Source organism: Oryza brachyantha, chromosome 1 (genome assembly GCF_000231095.2).
Source record: "Oryza brachyantha chromosome 1, ObraRS2, whole genome shotgun sequence".
NCBI classification, from domain to species: domain Eukaryota; kingdom Viridiplantae; phylum Streptophyta; class Magnoliopsida; order Poales; family Poaceae; genus Oryza; species Oryza brachyantha.
This window is the reverse complement of record NC_023163.2, coordinates 30,077,182-30,094,423: the sequence shown is the minus strand read 5'-3', so window position 1 is coordinate 30,094,423 and position 17,242 is coordinate 30,077,182. Positions and strand designations below refer to the sequence as shown.

Here is a 17,242-nt window from a genome sequence, read left to right as displayed (position 1 = left end):
CTTGCCTTTTAGATTACTAAGAATATATATATAATAGTTTTATTCATATTTTTGGTTTGTAAACGTCATTTGGTTTTTCCATGAAAAAGGAAAATCACCAAGATCGTTAAAACACCTGTATAAAAATTGTATTCAAAATTATTTTTGTTTTACAAATTATAGTTTGACTTCGAAATGCCAAAAGTTGATCGCCTTGTACTTTGTATATTTGTTTTAAGTTTTTGAATAAAACAAATGGTCAATCGTTACACCAAAAGCAAACAGTGCCATCGATTAGAAAACAAATGTACTTGCTGATCCTCTCAAAACATCCTCGGACGTGTTCCATTAGCAGTACGGACTTCGCCGCCTCCGGCAGAGTTAGCACCACCGCTCGCAGACGGCCGGCCGGTCAGTCGGCGGCGAGACGCCGGCCGTTAGCTAGCTCTTGTTATGAATGCAACAAACACAACTGCAAGTAAACATGATGTTTTCTTTACTGAACTAGACAAGGGAGCAGATGGGTGTGCTATCTATACCTATATAAACCAACACAACGAATGGATGAATGCGGCCCGATTCAAGCTTGTAAAAAAGGTGTCATCACACGCAACAGGATCTATGATATATCCTCGATCCATCCCGCTACTCTATATCAGTAAACTCATGGTCGCGCCACTGAATAGGCAGAGGCATTCTTGCGACAGTTACTTCAAAATGGCGACTGGTGTGGCTTCAGGAACATTAGGTCAAAAAAAAAAAAAGGCTATTAAGACTGTTATGAACTTTCAACTCTACTTCTCTAGTGAGCACTCTGTGTTGGTAAAAGATGTATGCTGCTGCTTCTCCTGCTGTGTGGAAGCCGAATTGTCTCTGTCAGCAATGCGAGACTGCGAGTTAGGAGAGATGTACAGCAATGGACTGTATGGGAATTCTTACACTCTGCCAAGAAGAGAACCTCTTGGTCATACAGGAAGAAGTGGCTGCCTCTCATCGGTACCATGCCGGTGTTTAGCCTGCATTGTATAGACCAATGATTTGTATCTGAAGAAAAATAGAGCAGATAGCTTTGGATTTGATGTAGCGAACAGTTACCTCACTTGCGATAGAATCAGACACGTTAACGACTACAGATTCCTTCGATCTGAGGAACAAGACATCCATCAAAAACTTAAATATATTACTAGACAGTCATGGAAATACACTAAAATGCATCAGCATGAACTGCAAGTTTGCTGTCACTAAACAAATAGTAATGAATTTCTACTGAAGGTAGATCATGACATGAAACTTCAGCAGTGACAAACTACAATGTTTCTATATATAGTGTAAAGAATCCAAACCTGTGCTCATGCGAATCAGGCATCTCGATTTTACTGCTTGGAACATCATCCTTAATTTGGTTTGAGAGATACTGAAATTAAAAAAAATGATAGAAACATGTAAATATGTAGTGCCATGGAAAATCAGTATTAGTTAATCAGAAAAGAGGCTACCTGATGCATAGATATAATTACTACCGATATGGCAAGAACAAAATTTATGGTCAGACTATGACCAAACAACACAGCAGATGCTACTCCAGTGAAGATTGTGGCAATTGTTGATGAGTACTTCTTCAATATTGTATCTGCAGTCAGCATTATTGTGCTTAAATGTTACAGCAATTCACTTACCAGACATAGAACAAAAACAAATAAAGCAGATTCAGCCTATTAATCACTGAAGATGTACCATAACAGACTTCAAGGATATATGAGTATACAAAGTACCATTTCAACATTGAGTCAAAGGGAGTTTTTTTTGCAGGGGCTGGTAAATACCTGCATATTTGAAGAAAAATGACGAAAGTATGCCCTGGGCAGCATTGTTGCAAATAAGAAACATTGTGGCCTTTGAATGCCCTTCCAGAATATTAAAGCTACTAGGCCCTGGCCAAAATAACATATAAGTGATTCTTATAGCACCATCAGTGCATGCCACACAAGAAATAAAGAAAAGTACGTAGCTATACTGGCATTGTAGAAGTCAAATAGTCAATAAATATGATGCCAGAGAACAAGATGACGTTTCTTTGTGCATAGTCTCTAGACATAACATCCCAAAAGCATAGTTGATTGAATAATTGTCACAAAATGAAAAACAAGAAGAAAGTGATTCCATTAATTAAACTATTGAAATGTTTTATTTTGATCTATTAAACTGTATATACCGAGATGTCAAGATATATAACACAACAGGACTAAATTAACCAAGTCAGTAACCTGTCAAAATACAAGCTGGCATGGGGCTACTAGTAATTAAAAGTAAAGTTATTGACAGCAGATCACAGCAGAAAATTTGGAGACTTATGCAAAAAGTGTGTTTCTTCTCATGAGACATGCGTTCTCAACAATTACCTTGGATGATGGCAGTGATCACAAGCCCAAAGAAATTAAATATTGCACCATATCCATACAGAAATAAGTTCTGCAAACATGAGATGACAATCATTGCGTCCCCCAAAAAATAGCTTTAGGAGAGATAAACAAACGTATAAGCATGGTAGGCTGACAGTTTAGGAGTTAGGACATTATCATCTAGTAGCACCATGCACATGGTGTACAGCAGGATAAGTAAATAACTAGCAAAACGAAACATATGCATATGGTCATACCTGAAGATATATACTGGTATCAAACTGGCTTTTCAGAGCCTTTTCATTGTAAACTGAAGCCAGTGCAGGAACTGTTACCTGATTGTGCAAAAAATGTTTAGTATGAAACATTCGATTGTGTTGTCTATTTCTGATTTTCTGCTATATAGAAAAAAAAACTTTTGAATACACAACCAAATGAAAATAAACTTGTGAAGCCTTCAAAAGCACTGGTTTAATCCTATGTGCTGACAACCTATTGTCTTACTCTGTCGAAGTATACTACAAGTTATTCATCTTACCGTGCAATATACTTAACATATGAATCAATATGATTAAATGTAAACACTGGTTCAATGAAAAACATATAAGAACCCAAGCATTATATCAATAAGACAAATGTCTGCATGTCTATAATTAGATGCAGCTGAGGAGCAGACCAGATACAGAATAATTGTATCATAATCCCTTGACTGCCAGAATGTCTTTGTTATGCTGTGTGTAAAAAAGGGAGGGGGGGGGGGTATGGAAAAGAACTCCTAAAAAATAAAAGCCCATTGCACAGGAGTCTAGTCTAAACCAACATGTTAAATTGAGGAGCACACTGTGCACTAAGCAGATATAAGAGGACGAAAATAAGTACAAGATAAAGGAATTAACAAATTAACCAAAAGACAGAACTTACAAAAAATATTGTGTATAAGTAAGCCCCAGCAGCAACAGGAAGACCAAGTGCACTAGAACCTTCAGGCAGCGATTTTAGCTGATTAACCGATATTCCAATTAACAAAAGAGCAAGTGCTTCCCACTGTCAACATGCCATATCATGATGTCAATTACACAAAGTTCATAGCATTGAAGAAACATATGTATATATATAAGTTAGATATTAATAGATGGATGCGACGAAAAAAAATGTAGGCAATTGGTTTAAATAAAAAAAACTGCAATCTTGTGGGGAAATGCATGTTGAAAGTTGGTTAACATGGCTGATGATAGTTAAAAAACCAAACTTGCCTGAATTGTGGAGAAACGCCTCCTCATTATCACTTTTAGGAGTACAGCAATCACCAGAACCTATAGAAATAAGAATGTGTTATTACCAATATAGTCAAAACTTATTCCGTTGCCAAACTCCAACAAATGCTGAAAATCAACTAAAAATACCACAAGGCTGGGACTATTAGGAGCTTAAAAACTATTTTAGAACAACATGGGCAGTCCATGTCCAAATGCACATGTGCGCGAGTGCACCAACATTGACATTATGTAGCTATTTACTAGACACTAAGATAATTTTGGGAGAAAAAAAAAAAAGAGGGTATAGCATACCTTGAGATTACCCAACATTTTCACTGTTGCCGGATTAAAATATAGCTGCACAAAACATTGGGTCAATGGTTAGAAGAGCTGTACCAGATTGAAGGTACGCAAAAGCAAGATCGCACAGTTTGGTTCAAAGAAGGTAAAGTCCCCACATGGTCTGTAATTACAAGGTGTTTATGATCATATACCTGCATTACAAACTTCATGTAATTGTTGATAGCATAGAAAAGAGCAGGAACTGCAAGAAGAACATTGTTGCGAGCAGCCTGCCAAGTGAAGAAATAATTATGATGGCAGATAAAATCACTAACTTTTCATGATTAGAGAAACTTCATGTAACACATAGCTATGTACAGAAGTTCCAGAGATTTCTGCCAAATAATAAGTTGTCCTATAATAATGTATTGACGTGAGGTCTATATTGCCAAGCAATGAGGATTCACTACCCTTCTTCAAAACAAATAGCGTGTACTTCAATTGTGTGGGTTTTGAAGGAGAAAATCAAATTAGAGATTTAAAGCAAGCAAGGAATTGACCAGATTCAATCAGTAAGCATGGCACACTTGATGGTCATATTACCTGCATGAATGTTGAAACTGTGAGAAATGGCTTCTCTCCCACCTTTACGCGCCTAGCCTGCAAAGGGCAGAAACCAATTTGACAATGATATCCAAGAAATTAATAGAAATAGAATTCTTTAGTAACCAATGCTGTAATGAAGTTTTATGACGTGAAAAACAGTCCTTATTCCACTCGCTTAGCAGTACATGAAGAAAATGCATTTCACAGTAACTAAAGAACAAGGATGCGAACAATGATATAAACAAACACGGTAGATGAAACAATAGAACATTTTACATACCTGGATACATAGCATGATAATGGCAAAGATAATTTTTGTAATCTCAGTCAAGAAGTTCACACTGACTGGGCTAAATTTGAACTTCCCATCCACTTTACACATGTACACCAATATAGGCTACAGAAAAAAGAGGTAGAGATTCATCAGGTAACATAAGAGTTCATGAAGTGGCAAGTGGCAACTGCATGGCTTAGTAAACATTCCTATGGATGTGCTCAGTTGGTTAAATAACTGATCAACAAGTTGTGTTTCAATGGAATGTTCCATAGTTTAAGGTCTTTACTTTAACAGAGATAGCTTACAGAGCAATGTGAATCATGGAATGATCATGACAGTAGTAACTAGACACACATTCTTTTCCCATCAGCTAGTATGTGCGCCTAGACATTAACATTGATGTCATCCAGATCCCAAATAACTATTCATCTACACAGATCGATGAAGCCAATCATGGAGTGATGTGGTAATGCCTAACATTAGGCATTTACTCTCTCCATTTCATATTGTAAGACTTTCTAGCCTTGTCTAAATTCATCCGTTGATCCATTCATATAGTTTGTATATGTGTGCAGATTCATTAGCATCCATATGAATATAAGCAAGGCTAAAAAGTCTTAAGTCCTAAAACAGAGAAAGTACATGACACTAATTTTACACTGTTCACAGTTCAGTAACATCAACATCATTTAGAGAGAGATATCACAGGCTCACAGGTGATGAATAAGTTTTTTTTTAGCTAAACAAATGCACGAAGATACAAATTTCGGTAACGTCATGGTTTAACTAAGCAGCAAACTACTAATCCAAATTCACAACCACTCAATTCACCATCCCACGTAATCCCAAGCACAACTACCACAGACGTTTCAACCCGTGACTCCGTGAGCCGCGAGCAACACGATTCGGGGACCAAGCACACTGATCAAAGCGAAACCCTATGCGCAAAGGGAAGCATTATCCACCTGTAGACCGGCGAGCACGCAGTCGCCGGAGACGAGGAGGACGTTGAGCGCGCGCTGCCTCGACGACACGGTGCTCCGGTGGCTGTCGTACGCCTTCGACACCGCCGCCGCCGCCGCCACCGGCACCGGCACCTTGGCGTGGCACACTCTGCATTCCACCTCCCCGCTCATCCCCTCCTCCCTCGCCGCCGCCGCCGCCAAAACCCTACGATTCCGATTGCTCTCGCTGCAAATCAGCCCCCCAAAAAAATCAGCAAAATTCACCCAAAAAGAAAAATCAGGACCCGACCAAGACGTGAAAGGGGGCGAGAGAACCTATCCTCCGGTGGGCGCGCCCACCATGGGAGCTGGTGCCGGCCAAGGCGGGGCGGGGCGGGGCGGCGCGGCGCCGATCGCGATTCGAAGCTTCTAGAAGGCGCGCGTCGGCGAGGTTGGGGAGGAGGAGGAGGAGGAGGAGGCGACGGGGAGTGGCAAAAAAATGTAAATCATATTCGGAAAGAATATCCCGCAAGAACGAAAGGGGAAGGGACTTTTTTGTGAGGTTTTTGTATTTCTAAAAGGGGACCTTGACTTTTACTGCTTTCCAAAAGGGTCCTCGTGGAGTTCTTATTTGCGGCCGTATATTTTTGCTTCTGGCTAAAATTTAAAATTTTAATTATAAACTCAAAGTTTATTTTAAAACTTTTTGTTGTAATTTATTTTTTTAATATTTGCTTTTAGATCGCGAAAAATATGTTTTATTTATAAATTATTTTTTATTTGTAGATATGCAATTCGTCTTTTTCCTTCAAATAACAAAAAGGTGACTCCCTTGGAGATTCTTTTGCTGATTTAGGATGGAATCAAAGACAAAAAAGTGGGTGGTGTGGAAGTAAAAACTTGCAGTTTATGGGAAATGTTTTAGTTGGATAGTGTTAATGACGAGGTATTTTCCGCTGAAAAGGTTGGTGTTTAACTGCTGGGTTGGTGGTATCTGTCCAGATCATACAAATTTATGTTAGTTTGTTTATTTAAGGTATCTTTAGTCCTAAAAGGATTATTTTCTAGCTATGCATTCTTTGTCCAGATGCTTAACCAGAAATTTTCTTTTTAACATAAGCGCATGTTCATAGCCAGAAAAATCATTTGGTTTGGGATGGAGTCTAGATACATAAGTAGAAAATACATTATTTTTGGAACGGGGCAGTATTATACTCCGTCATGGATACTTGGATAGCTAGCATATTCCCATGGAAATGCAATTTGTTCTTTTTCCCTAAAATGGTCTACAAGCAATTAGTAGGCAGAAAATATTATTGCATTGTCATCCTAAAGCTCACTACCATGTTGATGAAGGGATAGGATGTGTTTTAGCGAGGATAATAGACGTTACCTGAAAAGACTCGACTGATAATAAATTTTCTCGGAATAATTAACTTTTTATCACTGTTATATTTGGTCATAACAGATTTACCGCCGGACCCATATATAATAGACACATGAGGACCCACGTGTCATAGACAATAAATAGCAAATATATTATCGTCCATTTTTTAAAGTGACAAAAGTTAAATAGCCCCATATCAAAACCTCATCAGGATTTCTAATACTTAGGATCAGAACTTATCCTCGACCAAATCTTTTGGTCGCAATCAATTGAGCTTTCACGAATGAAAAAGAACAGCCGTCTTATAATCACACAACGTACTCTTTATGTTCCAAAATACAACAACTTATTCATCTATATTCTCTTTTCAATTGATCGCTACATTCACCTATTTAATTTCTTCATGTGCTTCATTCTCTAAACCAATCCTCACCTTTTTTCCTATTTAATTCCACCTGCTTACTTACTATTCAGTCCGTCTTAAAAATCAGTCCGTCTTAAAAAGGCTTCGGTTTTACCTAGCTCGTATATATAACTAAACTAAACTATAAATACTATAATTCCCTTCACATTTTCAAGCCCTAATGGCATGTTCAATGGTATAGTTTATTACGAGCTCTATCTAAAGTCATGTCAGTAAAAAAAAAAACTTTTCATACAAAGGATAATCTCTCAAGCTGACCCTTCATAATTATAGACTAATTAATTACTTGTTCGTATTCCATCTAGTCGACGTCTCTAATTATATCAACACACGTACAAAGTAAAGTTTCTGGTTGTTCCTCGTTTTATGCAAAAAAGTCAATATTTTGTTGACTCCATACCAAAAACACGATTTTTCTCTCCTATCATCTCTCTATTCTACATCAGTCAGCATCCAGCGAGAGACTATATAAGCCCTTTGTACATGTCCTAATGCATTTATTCCCTACCTTTTCAAATCTCAATATATTTATCCCATACTTTATTAAATTCCAATATAATCATTGTTTAAATATAAAGTCATTGTGGAAATAAAGCAGAGAAGTTAGAAATACTTATAGTTATATTTTTAATAAGATGGACGTAATGTAATTTATCCAAACCAGGCACCTCCAATCTCAAATAAGCAGAAAACCCAGGGTCTAAACTGACAATTCCCACAGCCATTTCTGCTTCTTCACCGGTCACCACCATGGACGAGACCCGGACAGAGACGAGTAGGGATGGCAACGGGTAAATACCCATTAGGTATTGGTACCTCAGACCCATACCCATCAGTAAAATTTCGTATCATCAAAATACTCATACCCGTCATGGGTAGAAAAATTTCCCCATACCCATACCCGCTTGGGTAAACCTTACCCGTCGGGTTACCCATATACCCGTAACAGTTTAAAATAATCTAAATTACATAGTTTTCATATAGTATATTACAATAGACACTAGATAAAACATCACATATTCATATAGTGTAGTGGAAAATATATGGATGATTTAAATACCTAAGGTTTTGGTTAATTGGACTAGGCTAATTTTATATTGGGCCATAACATACATTTAAACTTGCGGGTATTTATTACCCACGAGTAAACGGGTATGGGGATCATAAGAATGTTTCCATACCCGTGTACCCATCGGGTGAAGGTATTTGCCCGGTTACTTACCTGCGGATAATATATTTAGTTCATACTTGTACCCTAATAAAATAAATACCCATCGAGTCTCGGGTCACGGGTTTCCATCGCCATCTCCAGAGACGAGTCGCCAAAGTGGAGATTGCCCAGACATACACATCAAATTCCAGAATTACCCCTAGCTTTTGCCCCTATTACCAGGAACCCTCCGATGCGATTCACATACACGAGGGGCATTTCAGGTATTTCATCATAGCACAGGTGCGGTCATACCGAACAGGTTGGCGGAGATTAACGCCCTTGGTAAACGTGCCACAGAGTCAAAGGGGGCTCCACATGGAAGCTTCGGAAATAATCGGGAACCGTGCGCGCGCCACGTGTCCCTGCGTGTAAGGCCCTCACCGACAAAAAAGAAAAAGACAAAACAAAAGCCTCCCTCTCTGTACACACTGCACAGTTGCGACGAATGCGATGGCTTCGGGTAAGACTTATCGGGATTTTCATTGATTTTTAAACTTACAAGGATGCTATTATGTTATTGGAATAATAGTTTTTAGGGGTATTTTTATAATTTTTAGTGACAGTTTACCATAATTTTTAAATCAGTGATAAATTTGTAATTGCACCTTTTGTTTATGTCTGTATTTATAAGTCAAAATTTGAGTTTCAAAATTTAGATTTAGAGTTAATTTAGGGTTTTTATTTATCCCAGCTTATTTTTCAGCCATCTTTTAAATCGCTAAAAACATGTATACAAAAATTACATATAAATTAATTTTAAGTCGTGGATAAACCATTTCATTTATGCTTAATATAGAAATAAAGAACAAGGCAATGCACAGGAAATTTAATGAATCTTACAGCAAAAAGGAGAAATCTGAATCTGACAAGAGAGAGATGCGGGCGTATGATCTGGGTGCAAGCTCAGTAGGATTGAACTGGATAACTTGTAAAACCAGCAAGGGTTCCATCTTTTGGCCTAATACGTATATCAAATTGTCAACGTTTGAAATTTAAAAGTTGATTTTAGATTCTTTTTTATGTTTTTCCATCGTCGTTTTCTTTCAGCATTGGTGTCGCTCAAATATAGAAGTCCTAACAATATGCTAATACACCGTTTGGCGTATTTTCTGAATATAGCCATGCGCTGAGGCTACAAGTTCATGCAACAGTTGCCTTTATTCACGAAGGTATTTTTACCAGTCTGATACAGTTCCAGTAGGATCACATGATAGATGATAGTACAACAGAATATCAGCAGCTACAGTTTTACTGTTATGCTGCATGGATAAGTCACAAGTCCTCCAGAGCATGCTGTTCTGCAACCTTGCAGTATAGCAGAATCTACACATCTGCACATCACATCCCATGCGATGTTTACTACGGAGATCAAAACAAATTAACGGAATAGCAGAACAAGGAGAGTCTGGAACTGATCCACCCATGGATCAGCCAAACCCCCCACCCCACCAGATACAGTAGTACAGCAATTGGTGCTCCTAGAGATCATGACAAGTAGCAAAAAACTAGCAGGTCTCGCCCTTGCAAACCCTGCACCGTGCAGAGACCCTCCATGAGGAATGACAAGCTTCACATGCCCTTCAGAAAAGCTCCGACCACGGATCGCCTCGAGTTACTCTCGCTGTTCCGTGGTGGTACCAGTCTCTCCCCCTTTGATGTTTTGCAAAAAGAACTGATCGATCGTGTTGCCTCGATACCACGAGGCGCGATCCTCAGTGAATTTGCTCACCTGACCTCAAAACCATATAAAGTGAATTCTTCAACTTCAACCACCTGAAGTTCTGCCCGTCAATAGGATAGACATTGTGGGATGAACCAGCAGGCAGCCAACCACCACTAACTGCAGAGTTTGACAGTGCATGCCACTGCCTGAGCCCAGTACTTCAGTCTAGCTTTCACTTCCTCCGGGTCATCACCTATAAGAATTCAGAACCTATTGATCAGCAAGGAATAGTATGGCTTGCATGAATAGATCAGTTACAAAAGAAAACATAGTCTCCAGATTAATAAATGGACAGTCCATGTAATAGGTACAGAGAACATGTTGAGGTACTCTCTTTCGTTTTAGAAATAAAATGAACATTCTTGATAGGAAAGAACAGTATTTCTTCGAATTTATTTTTGACAGAGGAAACATGTGTTGGAAAGGACAAAGGAGAGGAGCATAATTCCCAGTGGGGCTACTCTTGCTTTGCTTTCTTGTGAAGTTTGTCTTACAGAAGACAGTTCGCACTTACTATGAAAAGCGAGAACAATAAACAAAGCACATCTGTTTCTTTCACCTTGAGTGCTCTATCATGAGAATGCAAGCATTGTTTCCTCCATTTCCTATGCTAAAACTTCCTTTGTCTTTTTATTTTGTATTTGTATCAATTTAGAGAACCGTAGAATTGACGACAACCAAAAGTTTGGCACTATTTGCAGTCTTCACTTGTGTCAAGAAATTTGCGGTGTATGTCATCCAAATTCCTTCTATGAAACAAAGCAAAAGAAAACGCACCCGATTCTCTCTGCCAAACAACTTGTGCCATATGTGGTATAAGATGCAAGCGTCATTGGGACAACAGAAAAATCCTAACCCCACTCTCCTCACCACCACACACACACAAGAAGGATTGACTGAACCAAAATCTTAAGGCCAAGGGGTTGAATACAGCAATTGGTATTAAGCGTATGAGAGAGTTGTTAATAGATTGCCTTAAACAGCTACAGCAAGCTGGCATCCACAACATCTATCCAGCTGGAATTGCTATTATAAGTTTTTTTATAATTACAAACTATGCATCGATTCAATAGAGCAAGCCATCAATACGTATGCACAGGTCAATCAAAAAGCCGAAATTAGGCACCCAATAATCTCCAACAAAAGCATGTAAATTTCCCTACTCTGGGGGTTGCCTACATGCATGTTGCTTGAAAACTACTCCATTCCATTATCATGTCCGATATCTTTATTCATTACAAGCATCAGATTCAGAATATTTCTTCATTATTAATACTACCACCATATTGCAAACCACTTGTTAGAAAAAACAGCGGTATAATCTACACGGAATTCAACAAGTAAGCTAATGGATAAACGCACCTGATATATTACTGCAAACATACTCTCATCCTACCTGGGCAAAACATAAATTAATCATTTCTTTCACGGACAATGAACTACTAACGAAGTGCAGTTTGCCACACACATCTCAATATTAAACAGCGCGTCCACCTTCCTCACCAAATGAACCCAAAAAACTCAATCTTACATCTAAGCCCAATCACCTCTAATCCTCCCGAATCAGAAAGCTCCAACAAATCAACATAAAAATCACACCTTTACCGGAAAAAAAAAAACAAAAACCAAAATTTGCACAGGAAAAGCTTACCAGGACCGGAGATTCTCCAGTTGGGGAGCGGCGGCGTCGCCGGCGGCGCGGGCTCCTGCCCGGGCGCCCGCTGCTCGTCGAGGAACCTCCGCGTCATGGAGTAGCAGAGCTCCAGCGCAGGGAGCGTCCCGCACAGCTCGGGGATCTCGTGGTAGGCGAACCCGAAGCCGAGGTCGAGGCAGCCCTTGAGCTCCTCCAGGTCCTCCTCCGTCAGGCTCCTCGTCCTCCCCACCGCCCCGCCGCCGCCGGCCGCCGCTGCTTCCAGCATCACGAAGCTGCTGCTGCTCCTCCGCTGATGCCGCCTTGCCGGCCTACCGCCGATGGTGCTGGGCTTGGCGGTGGCGGCGGCCGTGGCCGTGGGTGCGGGCGTGGAGGGAAGCTGCGGCTGCGAGGAGAAGTAGGCGGTGGTGGAGATGGCCGCCATTTTTCTCTCGCTGGTTGCTGCCTCATCAGGTGGGCTTGGTCTTGGCCTATTTATAAAGAGGTAAAAATCATTTCTTGGTTAAAAAAAGGGCCCTTTAATTGGTTAGAATATTGTTTTGGGGCTAGTTTTAGGTGACTATGACTAATTTTATGGCTGTTTTGTGTTGGCCTAATTTTGTAAGAGTTTTTTTTGGAGTGTGTTTTTTGTGCTTTTTTTTTCTAATAAGCTGGCCCTATTTTAGTCATGCATCCCTAATTGCACAGCTACCTGTCTCTACACTGAAGAGCAAGAGCTGTTTATTTTACTCATGCTGGCAGTTGGCATAACTAAATGTTTTGTTTAACCTCTATTATTTGGCACTCGGGCATTTTTCTTCAGATTACACGAAAAATGCATACATAGAATAATGCACTCATATATGTATAAATGTGTCTTGACATGCGACGCTTGTGATTTTGAATATATGTGCATAATATTTATGGGACTATATTTTGAATCATAATAACTTAGTTCATATACCATATCACTTGTGCCTTTTGCACTCAAGTAGATAATCAGGTAAAATATTTCGAATATACTTATATTACTGCATGTATACTACTGCTACACCTTCCAAAATAAAACTATTCTCATGATCTTTAGTAAATAAACTAGGATAGAGATGAAAATGCATGAACTTACTTCCATGTATTTAAAAACATCATAAAAATGTTTATGTTATCGTATAAATTTTGAATTACTGAAATGCTTTCTAAACGGTGGGAATCGTGTCCATGTGCGCATTTTGTGAGATTGAAACGGATAGATTACTATACTAAATATAGTCATTTAGTGCACTTAGATTAGTTAGATATACAACACTTGTCCATGTGTACGTACCGGAAATTATACCGGATGAAGGTGACGTGGACTGAAAATTAGGCGCACCTCTGACTAGATTGTCATCGGGTGGGGCCCACCAGACAGGCCCCCAGCCCGGTATCATTATTACTGGTGGCCGCGTGCTGGGTAACATAATTAGAATTCCCAACCTAATAAGGTATCTATAACATTAAATAAGTTGTCACAGAAGATAAAAAATAATATAGCAAGTGAATAAATGAGGAAAGAGAATAAAACCATGTCTTACATCAGACATGGTTTTTACACAACATCTAAGATATTATGTTAGATAAGTAGTATTAAATTTAAGTGTGAAATAGTGTTGTTTGCATTAGAAGAGTAAAGTCTAGTACTAATTTCTTAGAAACCATATCTAATCTTATGGGTTGGGAATGCGCTTATAGGTTTCTTCAGCCGGTGACGTGGCACTGTTCTCACCCGGTCATTAATTACGTGTAGCCCACTCGATCGCATACATCACTTGCTCGTTTGTAGATGTAGGAGAGCCCATGCCTTTTTTTATTTTATTTTTACTCTTTGTCTTATAAATATATAAATTATAGTGGGTTTGTATCCTGCTTTCGTACGTACTCTTATTATATATGAATACATGAAATGGTACTACGTCTCATCTTTATATTTATCCTTATCCTTATATATGTTAAAATTTAAATTTAAAGTTAATTTTGAGGGTTTTTATCATAGTTTAATTTTTGGTTCACTGTTAAGAATATTTATATAATTTTTTAATTATAAATTATTTTTTAATTTATAATAATATATTCTGTTTATGTTTGTAAAAGGAAAGAAAACGGTAACAATGTAATATTTGGCTCAGTAGGCTCTATTAGCTAGTAGGAGTAGAAGATAGTGTTATTCAGTATTATACATAAGAAGGTTTATAGATTTACACTATAGTATAATATTTCACTGGCACCCTGTATCATCCTATTATAAATTCTGCAAATTATTATCTCTTGAATTTATTGACACTAAGAACAATATTCACATATAAATTTAAACTAAGTAAACAAATTATATATAATAAAAGGTCGATACTAATTTTTTTTGGAAAATATGTCTTATTTATTTATTTTAAAATATATTAAATATATTTTTATCCATAGCAATGCACCTAGTATTTACCTAGCGAGCTAAGTCAAGTTTGTTCTTTGAATCACACTAAATTGGTGCTGGGACGATTATTATATGAACTATATATATTTTTTTACAAAACTGATATTCATACGTGGACTACGTTGGGGCCCACGGGGAGAGGCGGTGGGGGCCTGCCCTGCCTACGTGGATGGATAAGCTCGCGGCCGGCTGGCCGGGGAGAGCTTGTGGCGGAGGAGCGGCGAACGCCGGCGTCCCCTCGCGACCGGTGCGGCCGTCTGACCACCGACGACGACGACGATGCTGACGCAGGCAGCTTTGCATGCGTCCACGTGGCGCTGTGGGGCCCACGCGAACGGCGGGATCCTTCCTCCGACGTGGCGTGCCCGCGTGGGGCTCGACCGATTCGTGGCCACTCTCTTGATCCACGTCAACCTCACTCGCTAGCTGCTAGCTCTGGCCAGCTGCCGATTAGCAGGATAAATGCATGAATTTAATTGAATTAAATCTCAACATGCTAGATCATCATTCTTCGTACCATTATTTTTGTAGAAATACTAAAAGAACGGTATCCGTTCCAACGGAATAGGTTAATTTCTAGTCATCAAACCTAATACACGTGTGTATCACATCTATGTATTTTAGAACTTTATGTCATTTCGTAGTTTCTATTTTTTTTAAATAATATTTAACCTATATCCATCCATCATTTTAATAATATTTAATCTCTATATATTTGGCAAGCAAACCAAGTGACATCATCTTAATTAATCCATTTCTCGCCAGTTGGATAGAAGCTGCCATAGTAAGAAACCCATTTTTCATCACTTTTCAAGACGAAGCAAAACCGATCCAACCATAGTGCCATGCACACTTGCAAGTCACGATCATTATCAAAAAACCAGCTGCAATTAATCCTGTAATCCAAAGCACAGTTGATTTGAGCCACGCATAAACCGGCTAGTGTGGGTCTGACCCCACAAACCCCCCTTTTTTGTGGCCAAAAGCCATTCCATTTTATATATGAAAACTTTTAAGCTAAACGGGTCACTACACTAAACTACTCTTCACCCCCTTTTTTTTCTACCTCCAAAAGATTCTTTATTGGACCACCACAGCCACTACATATATCACTAGCTAGAGTCAAATAAAGTTTCTTTGGTGATTCTAACCTTTTGTTTTTGATTCGATGAACAATATTACAATATATATCTAGTGATGTCTGCCATGGATGTCGACTTGTGCATGTCTTGGTGTTCACAATAAATTTTGGATGGATTAACCGCAAGACCAGATGAAAAGTTTCAGCACTATCTAGCTGCCAATTCAAATTTGGAAGATATGTCGGCAGAAAATGGCACCTGATTTTTCTTGGCCACTAACCTCTTTTGTACCACACAAGATCAGATCAAATGTGTGATGGATACTTCCATGCATGCAGCTGTTCAGAGATTTCTGCCACACAAATCTCTGAACTTGTGTGCATCTTTCAGTATTTGTGTTAATTAAACTTTCACTGTTCATCACACGTAGATGTGTGTATCAGTAAGTGTGAGGGTGAGAGAAATCATGCAGAGAGTGAGAGATCAATTGATTGATGTAGGTAACCTGTATTCTGTATATGTATGTGTACTATGAAGTCGCTGTCAAGTGCAGGATATACAGAGGAATGATTCTTAATTACGATTGATCTGTTCTTGATTGGGTTAATTGCACCGATGGACATCACTTGCTGTGGTTCTTGTAGTGTTCGTCGTGTACGATTTTGCATGTCCATGTATTAGCCTTCAATTATGTCTGCTTCAATTGCTGTTAGCTAGCTTCTGAACCTCACTTCAAATAGAAGTGCACAGTGTTTTTTCACGAATACAGAAGTGTACAGTTGAAGGCTGAAAGGTGGCATGAACTGGTGATGACCATTATCACAGATGGGCACTAATCATCATTACTTCCATAAAGATGCCATGCATTATTCCCTACTTTAGGGCTGCTAATTAATTAGTTTAAGTTCATCGATGATCGGCAGGTTGCTGATCAATATGCGGCTACACGGTCAACAGCCAACATATAGTGCTGATACTAGTAGCTAGTGCCAATAATGAGGAGGTTTCAAATTTCATTTAGTTTCAAAAAAATCAGCAAAGTTTGATGAATATTTCAGGTCTTCATCGTCCAATCTAGAAGCAGGTTTCATAGCAGAGTTAGTCTGAATAATGCAGACAATTGTGTCATGAGTCCCAAATCTAATTTGCTACTAACCTACCAGCTTAAACTCCATTTAAAACTTCATGTCACACTCATGACACCCCTGATTTCTTAATTCTCAGTTGCTAATCACAGAGATAGCCGCCGCAGCGCCGCATCCATGCATATACGCAGTTCTAGGCAACTAGTATACTAATCCTGAAGATAATCAGGAAATGATGCTACTAATAGCACTAGTCATCACTTAGTCAATCATGCATGCATGCTGTTGAAGTGGGTCTCGAGATTATAATTTAAGCAGCAAATGGACTACAAGCCGTTGGCCAGTTTCATTAGCAGTAGTATTTTATCTTCTTGTCTCCAAATCCAAAACCAGCCACCCTAAATCCCTAATAAATTTGTTTTCGTTTAGCCCAATTGAACTTAAAAATGAACGATTATTCTGCAAGCTTTCCGTTAGATCCAGAAATAAAA

At 38.9% G+C, this 17,242-nt stretch overlaps 2 protein-coding genes across 2 annotated transcripts; both read right to left on the bottom strand.

Moving 5' to 3' along the window:
- Positions 1–198: 198 nt before the first annotated feature.
- LOC102711207 (CMP-sialic acid transporter 3) lies at positions 199–6,252 on the bottom strand. Its single transcript, XM_006645113.3, has 16 exons — positions 6,080–6,252; positions 5,765–5,990; positions 4,803–4,919; positions 4,520–4,576; positions 4,129–4,206; positions 3,947–3,991; positions 3,632–3,691; positions 3,300–3,422; positions 2,636–2,713; positions 2,379–2,448; positions 1,803–1,910; positions 1,476–1,609; positions 1,323–1,393; positions 1,075–1,123; positions 938–995; positions 199–852 (listed from the first exon to the last, which is right to left on the bottom strand). Exons 2-15 carry the CDS (start codon positions 5,933–5,935, stop codon positions 945–947), a joined length of 1,212 nt encoding a protein of 403 aa, XP_006645176.2. The 5' UTR covers positions 5,936–5,990; positions 6,080–6,252; the 3' UTR covers positions 199–852; positions 938–944.
- A 3,568-nt stretch (positions 6,253–9,820) lies between these two features.
- On the bottom strand, positions 9,821–12,602 carry LOC102710928. Its single transcript, XM_006645112.3, has 2 exons — positions 12,142–12,602; positions 9,821–10,683 (listed from the first exon to the last, which is right to left on the bottom strand). The coding sequence occupies exons 1-2, from the start codon at positions 12,563–12,565 to the stop codon at positions 10,604–10,606; spliced, it is 504 nt and encodes a 167-aa protein (XP_006645175.2). The 5' UTR covers positions 12,566–12,602; the 3' UTR covers positions 9,821–10,603.
- Positions 12,603–17,242: the final 4,640 nt, after the last annotated feature.

Coding starts and splice junctions, on each gene's coding strand:
- LOC102711207 (XM_006645113.3), bottom strand. CDS start 5,935: ATGAGCGGGGAGGTGGAATGCAGAGTGTGCCACGCCAAGGTGCCGGTG. Junction 3,423..3,631: donor GGCGTTTCTCCACAATTCAG/GCAAGTTTGGTT, acceptor GCATGTTGACAG/TGGGAAGCACTTGCTCTTTT. Junction 2,449..2,635: donor ATACCAGTATATATCTTCAG/GTATGACCATAT, acceptor TCATGTTTGCAG/AACTTATTTCTGTATGGATA.
- LOC102710928 (XM_006645112.3), bottom strand. CDS start 12,565: ATGGCGGCCATCTCCACCACCGCCTACTTCTCCTCGCAGCCGCAGCTT. Junction 10,684..12,141: donor CTGGAGAATCTCCGGTCCTG/GTAAGCTTTTCC, acceptor GAATTCTTATAG/GTGATGACCCGGAGGAAGTG.